Source organism: Salvia miltiorrhiza, chromosome 6, assembly GCF_028751815.1.
Source record: "Salvia miltiorrhiza cultivar Shanhuang (shh) chromosome 6, IMPLAD_Smil_shh, whole genome shotgun sequence".
Lineage (NCBI taxonomy): Eukaryota > Viridiplantae > Streptophyta > Magnoliopsida > Lamiales > Lamiaceae > Salvia > Salvia miltiorrhiza.
The window spans coordinates 18474380-18482397 of record NC_080392.1 but is presented as its reverse complement, the minus strand read 5'-3'; the positions used below and the strand labels follow the sequence as shown (position 1 = coordinate 18482397).

The 8018-nt window shown below is 43.2% G+C and overlaps 1 protein-coding gene across 1 annotated transcript; it reads left to right on the top strand.

Annotated features, from left to right (window-relative positions):
• The first annotated feature begins 236 nt into the window (after window positions 1–236).
• On the top strand, window positions 237–2138 carry LOC130990603 (uncharacterized). Its single transcript, XM_057914828.1, has one exon. The coding sequence runs from the start codon at window positions 237–239 to the stop codon at window positions 2136–2138; it is 1902 nt and encodes a 633-aa protein (XP_057770811.1).
• Window positions 2139–8018: the final 5880 nt, after the last annotated feature.

The following is an 8018-nucleotide window of genomic DNA, read 5'->3' as shown; positions in this document are numbered from 1 at the left end:
TTGTGGTCAGAACCTTGCAGAATACAAAGCCTTTCTAGTGACACCCTTGCAGGAGAAATTACTGCTCAGTTCCCTGTGGATTCGACTCTGGACTTACCACTAGCTAGTCTAGTTGTGGGCACAGGATAAATTTATTTGCACGAAGCTCAAACGACAGCTCCGTCAAATTGGCGCCGTTGCCGGGGAACTGAGAGCGCTAGTAATTTTTTTAGTGAGTTTTGCCTTCACGTTTTTGCATGCGTCGTACCAGGAGTACAGGTAACGAAGATCTCTTGTTTAACGAGGAGGTTGAGAGACTTGCTCGACAGAACAACGCTGCTAGACGCAGGGCAGAGCAAGAGGCACAAGCCAGAGAGAGACAGTTACAAACCAGAGAGAGGCAGAGAGTAGCAGAGGGAGAGATGGCGGATAATCCAGAGGGGCAGAATGCCAATGCAAACAAAACACTCCGAGACATGATGTTTCCAAGCAACCTGAACCTCCGGCCCTCAGCCATAGTACTGCCGGAGATCACTGGAAATTGGGAGTTGAAGCATACGCTTATCCAGATTTTGCCCAAATACAGTGATATGCCTGGAGAGGACCCTCAAAGGCATTTACAAGATTTTGAGATGGCATGTGGAACAGTGCGCACCGCCAGCCCAGCACTTGGTGAATACATCCGACTCCTTACTTTTCCGTTCTCTCTGTTAGAAGGAGCGAGGGAATGGTTGTATGATCTACCCGAAGGAAGCATTCGAACATGGCAGGAGCTACAGAGCAAGTTTTTGGAGCGATACTTTCCAGCTGCCCGGATTCAGAATTTGAGAACTCGAATAAGCAATATAAAGATGGGATCAGCAGAAGTCTTATATGAGTACTGGGGAAGGTTCAAGCAGATGCTGGCCAAATGCCCACAACACCAGATACCGGATCATGATCTTATTCGGTATTTCGTGGGAGGACTCCGGAGGCAAGATAGGCAATGGTTACACGCTGCATGTGGAGGATCAATTTTAAACAAATCAGCAGCGGAAGCTTTCAAGCTCATAGCCGACATGGCAGAGGAATCGAGAGATGAGGAAGGAACTATAGTCAGGACTCCTCTGACACCAGCCACCTCTGCTCAAGACGATAAATTGGACAAGCTGTGCAACATGTTCGAGAAGTTTATGACGAACCAAGGAGCACCCAATCAGGGAATTCCCAACATTCGGAAATCTGTGAAGGCATGCCAGCTTTGCATGGCGACTTCACATGCAACTGATGAATGTCCACAACTTTTCGAAGATGAAGAGCTTAATGCTATTGGACAACAATCAGGAGGAAACAATGGAGGGCAGAACCAGAAACCTTTTGAGCCCTACAGACAGCAGTATAACAATCAAGGCTGGAGGCAACATGAGAACCTTAGGTACGGCAACAACCACTATTTGGGGCCAAACCAAGGACAGACGAGTAACCCACCACAATACTCGCAACAACCTCAACAGGCAAGAGGATCCTCCCTATCAGAGCTAGTGCATCAAATGGCACAGCAACAAGTGAAGTTCCAGAGTGAGACCGAAAAGTTCATAATGGAGACAAGAGGAGGAATGCAGAATGTGAACTCCCAACTATCACATCTTGCCCAAGCAGTCGCCAGACTTGAAAGCAAGCAAGTGACACTCCCATCCCAAGTGGAGGTGAAGAAGGTGAATGCCATGACGCTCAGAGGGGGAAAAGAGTTGCCCGAAATTGTGAAAGAAAAAGATCAAGAGAAGCTGGAGATCAACGAACAAGTCGGAATGGGATCAGCAGATGAAGAAGAATTTGCCAGAGAGAAAGAGGCAACGCGAAAGGCGACAGAGAAGGGAAAAGGGAAATCAAGCCAGACCGAGCCCATACTTCCTTTCCCAGGTAGAGCAGCCAAGGAACAAGAAAAGGAAGAGCTAACCGAACTGGTCAAAATCTTCAAGAAGGTGGAGGTCAATATGCCCCTCTTGGTTGCACTACGCTCTATGCCCAGATATGCGAAGTTTCTCAAGGAACTCTGCACTAGGAAAGTCAAGTACACTGATGATGCGAAATTTCAAGTGGGAGAGTCTGTATCCGCGGTCTTACAAAGAGATATGCCGACAAAATGTGGAGATCCTGGGATGTTCTACATTCCTTGTTGAAGGAATATTAAATTGAATTAACGTTCCACTTTGCCCGATGATCGTTTCTTGGTTATTATTAATTTATCATACAACGATTAAATCCTAACATGCTCCTATGAATTTAACAGCTGCACACAGGTGTTAGGAAAAACTTACTTGAGAATCGGATGCACAAACTATTGATGATCGTGTCGAAAGAATTTGACTCCAGCTATGATCTTCTCGACTGTATCCCGCTCAATTCCCAACGTTGGATGGACAACGAGCTATGGAAATTCCCAAGGCAGAAAGATCACTCACGTTTCTGCGCCTCCCTCTGCTCTCAAAAACCCTAATTTTTATCAGTGTATTTTCCTGAGAGCTGACAGCTGTATTTTATAATACAGAAAATGGGAGGAGGCGCCACTTTCTTAGTGAGGGCCGAAAATTCTGTCTTCTTGGGCTAGGAGATATTGGGCCAGCCCAGGGACCAGATACAAGGAATAAAGATGGGCCTCAAATAAATTAATTCATCCATGGTCAGCCCAGACCATAATTAATTTATAAATATCAGTTCATTCCACTAGAGAACCGATACTGACTTACCCCTTTATTGCCGGTGATGAGTCGGGGGCTTGTATTTAGACTTATTAAATCTCCGTATTTAAAATATCCGACATCCATTAATTAATTAGAGTTCTGACAGCTTAAATTAATTAATCTCTTAATAATTCCTTAAGCAGTACCACTCAAACTTTATTATTACGCCTGAACTTAATCAACCTGCAGGGTTTAGCGTAATAAACCTTATTGAGCTCCTTAAGGGAATGTCATTATCCTATACCGGATACGGGTACTAATACAGATAATCAAATATCATATATTAACCGCTATCACCCAAGATACAGAGTACTCGAGTTAGTATATAACTTTCACCCATAGTAAGTCAAAGTGATATACGAGTTAACATATATATCTGAATACTTATTAGTATTAAGATTTATGAGTCACCGAGATCTTGATTCTTCACTTAAGTCAGATAGAAGAATACATCTCAAACTGTGGTCCTATCAATACGTAATGACGTACCAGTATAGACAAGTAGCCAAGACAAACTACTTCCATCTATACTGCAGCCTAAACCAATAACTTGTCCTAGAGTTATTTCGGCTGTGATCATATTATATCTCTTAAGGTTATTCCAATTATATGGTCTTCTGTGATCTACAACACACCATATAATCTACTTATACAGAGATAAAGAACATACATATGCAATCATGAACACAATCAGATAGGAGATAAGAATAGTGAAAACAGGAATCATTGTATACAAGCATAAAGTTCTTGCTTTCAGTATACAAATCCAACAATCTCCCACTTATACTAAAGCAAAACTTTTAGTATACAATGTGTCTAAATACTAGCTATTACAAAAACTTCACTTCATCTCTCCCACTTATACTGAAAGTTTTTCTCTAAGTGGGTGGCATCAACCGTAATCCCATCCCTCGAGCATGCTTCTCATAGGTCTTTTGCGGTAAGCTTTTCGTGAAAGGATCAGCTAGGTTCTCCAATGTATCAATCTTTTCTACTAGCACATCTGCTCTGTTTACGATTTCTCGTATGATGTGGTACTTTCTCTCTATGTGTTTTGACGCCTTGTGGCTCCTGGGTTCCTTAGAATTTGCCACTGCACCCGAGTTATCACAATAAATTATGATACTCTTAGGCAAATTAGGGACCACTCCTAGATCCAAGAGGTAGTTCCGGAACCATACAGCCTCTTTAGCAGCTTCCGAAGCAGCTACATACTCGGCTTCCATGGTGGAGTCTACAATGCACTTCTGCTTTGCACTCCGCCACGATACGGCTCCACCTCCCAAGGTAAACACATAACCAGAGGTAGATCTCTTCTCATCCCGGTCAGCCTGGAAATTCGAATCGGTGTAACCCAAAGGAAATAGACTGTCTGACTGGTAAACTAGCCTATAATCTCGAGTCCGTTTCAGGTACTTGAGAATATGTTTTACCGCAGTCCAGTGTCCTGGTCCAGGGTTCGACTGATATCTTGCAACCATGCCAACGACATAGCAAATATCAGGTCTCGTGCATAACATCGCATACATGAGGCTACCTACGGCGGAAGCATAGGGTATCTTCCTCATCTCCTCAACCTCACTAGGCGTCTTAGGACACATGTCCTTAGACAGAGGAATGCCATGTCTAAAAGGTAGCAAGCCTTTCTTGGCATTTTGCATGCTAAAACGAGCAATCACAGTATCAATGTAAGACGCTTGAGATAAGCTCAACATCCTTTTCTGGCGATCACGAACGACCTTGATCCCCAGGATGTACGCTGCATCTCCTAAGTCTTTCATTTGAAACTGTTCGGATAACCACTTCTTTATGTCCGATAATAGCTCAACATTGTTGCCAATGAGGAGGATATCATCTACATAAAGTGCAAGGAAAACCACGTCACCATTGGCATCTAAACGGTACACGCAACTTTCGTTCTCACAACGAGTAAATCCATAGGATTTAATGACCTCGTCAAAACGTTTGTTCCATGACCTCGAAGCTTGCTTAAGTCCATAAATGGACTTCTTAAGCTTCCACACAAGATGCTCTTCGCCCTTCTTCACAAACCCTTCAGGTTGCTGCATATAGATGTCCCTTCCTTCTTCAAGGAAACCGTTTAGGAAAGCGGTCTTGACATCCATTTGCCAAATCTCAAGGTTCATGTGGGCTGCTATGGCAAGAAGTATTCGGATAGACTTGAGCATGGTAACCGGCGAGAAGGTCTCATCATAATCTATACCCTGTTCCTGGGTATAACCTTTCGCCACCAGTCTAGCTTTGAAAGCTGCGACTTCGCCATCCGAATCTCTCTTTCTCTTGTATACCCACCTACTACCTATAACTAAAAAGCCATCTGGTAGTTCGATCTTTTCGTATACATCCATAGCACCCATGGATTATATCTCAGAAACCATGGCCTCGTACCAAGAATCTGCATCTTGATCTTTCATCGCTTGTCTATAGTTATCAGGGTCGACATCCTTTTGTTCATCAACAGGAAGTAGATCCGAAGATTCTCCCAAGAACATAAATCGATCGGGTTGAACTACAACCCTCCCACTACGACGAAGCGGTGGTGGTACAGCTGTGACAATGGTTTGTGCAGTGTCTTGTGGTGCATTCACTTGCACACTTGGCTGGGGTGATGGAATCGCCTGTCCATTGCCTTCGATTTCTTGAAGGACAATCTCGGACCTAGACTTGTGCTCATTTATATAATCATGCTCCAAGAATCGTGAGTTGGTGCTAACAATCACTTTCTGATCCTTAGAATTATAAAAATAAGCACCTTTCGTTTCCTTAGGATATCCTACAAACAGCATCAATTCGCACCTGGGTTCCAATTTCTTCGCTTCCTTGTCTAGCACGTATGCAGGACAACCCCATACCTTTATATGGTTCAAACTGGGCTGACGCCCTGACCATAACTCGATAGGGGTTTTAGGAACCGATTTGGACGGTACCCTATTTAGCAAATAAACCGCTGTTTCCAAGGCATATCCCCAAAACGAAATAGGCAAAGATGCATAACTCATCATTGATCGTACCATTTCCATAAGAGTTCTGTTTTTTCTCTCTGCTACACCATTCTGTTGGGGAGTACCCGGTGCAGTCCATTGGGATGTAATCCCACATTCTGACAAGTACTGTAAGAATTCGTTTCCGAGGTATTCGCCACCGCGATCAGACCGCAATGACTTGATAGATTTACCCCTTCTCTTCTCCACTTCTGCCTTGAATTCTTTGAATTTCTCAAAGCATTCAGACTTGCGTTGAAGTAGGTAAATATACCCATATCTTGAGTAATCGTCAATGAAAGTGACGAAGTACTCATACCCTCCACGAGCTCTAGTGGACATCGGTCCACACAAGTCAGAGTGAATCAATTCTAACACATGCGAGGCCCTATTCCCCTTGGCCTTAAAAGGCCTTGCCGTCATTTTTCCTTCTATACAGGATTCGCAGGTTCTAAATGGAACAGCTTGAAAATCTTTCAAGACTCCATTTGAAACGAGCCTTTGGATCCTATTTAGATTGATGTGGCCTAACCTTAGGTGCCACGCATGTGTATATTGTTCATGAGAATAATACTTCCTCTTATTTGGATTTGGAAGAATTTGTGATGTAGATGCAACATGGACAGAGTTATTCATTGGACATGTAATAGTATAGAGAGAGTTGTTCAAAATTCCAGAACAAATAATCTTGTTATCTCTCATGATAGAGACACCCCCATCAAAAGTAACAGAATATCCATTCAAAAACAACTTTGAAACAGAAATTATGTTCCGCCGAAACTCCGGCACATATAAAATATCTCTCAAAACTAAAATGTCATCACCAAAACATAAAGATAAATCTCCAATAGCAACAGCTGCGACCTTCGACGCATTGCCCATGGAGATGGTGATCTCATCACTTGCTAGCTCCCTTGTTGGGTTGAACCCCTGCAAGGTGTAACAAACATGGTCAGTTGCCCCCGTATCCACTACCCACGAATGAGTAGAAAACGAAGCTAAACATGTTTCTGTTACCAAAACTTGTGACGTACCTTGTCCCTTTGCCTTGAGCACTGGACAATCTTTCTTCCAATGCCCAACCTTGCCGCACTTGAAGCACTTTCCCTTGGCCGTTGGCTTGTTCACGCCGCCGGTAGGGCCATCAACTTTGGCTTTACCGCTCCCACTAGCCTCATGGTCATGCTTGCCCTTTGGACCTTTCCACTTCTTTTTCCCGCCTTTCGACGAAGAAGTAGATCCCTTGGCAGCAACAAGGATCTCTTTCCCATTGCGCGTGCCCATGACTCCCTCCGCCGAAACTAGAGCATTCAATAACTCATTGAGAGTATAGTTGGCCTTGCTCATAACGACGTTGAGTCGGAAGTTCTCATAGGTTTTGGGGAGAGTGTTGAGGATGATATCGACCTTGGCTTCGCCTTCGATACCCCCTCCTAGCAGATCAAGCCTGTCAAACAAATTTGTCATATGCATGACATGATCGTGCACCGAGCTGCCCTCGCTCATTTTACAAGATAAGATTTCTCTCATCAAGTTAAAACGAGCAGACCTCTCGGACTCCCCATAAACCTCCTTGAGGTTTAACATGATTTCAGCCGCGTCATTCATGACCTGATGCTGGAGTTGCAAAGTTTGTGACATAGTCATCATAATATAGCACTTGGCCATATTATTTGACTTGTGCCACCTTTTATGCGTTTCTCGTTCCGCATCAGTGGACTCATCGGTTAAGGGCGCGGGACGTGGAGTAGTAAGCACAAAACTGTGCTCATCAGCGTCAAGAATATACATAATATGGCGTTTCCATTCGGTGTAATTTGGACCGATGAGAGGATTGTTTGCTAGAATGTTAATAATCGGAGACATAGACATATCTGAAAGTAAACAAATAAACATGTAAGAACATGAAAAACATATAGTTCGTAACAATAATATTGTAACCTTTTGATAAAACAATATTAGTGAAACCTCCAACGGCTCAAGGAATTCCATGTGTAAGCCACGTGGGGTGGACAGTTACACACGAACTCCTCAACCAGACTATTTACCTAGTCATTTAATTTCTATCCATGTCAACTTAACCTTTTGACAAAAGAAATTAATAGTTGGCACCTTGACTAGACCATATCATCATCAAGAAGGGACTCCGTGGGGGAGTTGTACATTGTACTTGATATGATATCTAAGCAATAACCACATTTTAACCTTGAAAAATTAAATTCTCGAAATTAACATACTCACGCGGACCATGTCGCTTTCAATTTAATTTTCTTGGTTATCTTATTTAATACCATTCTCCAAAGTACTTATGAAAATT

What these genes read in the sequence shown, in the direction of transcription:
- LOC130990603 (XM_057914828.1), top strand. Translation starts at nt 237, where the DNA reads ATGCGTCGTACCAGGAGTACAGGTAACGAAGATCTCTTGTTTAACGAG.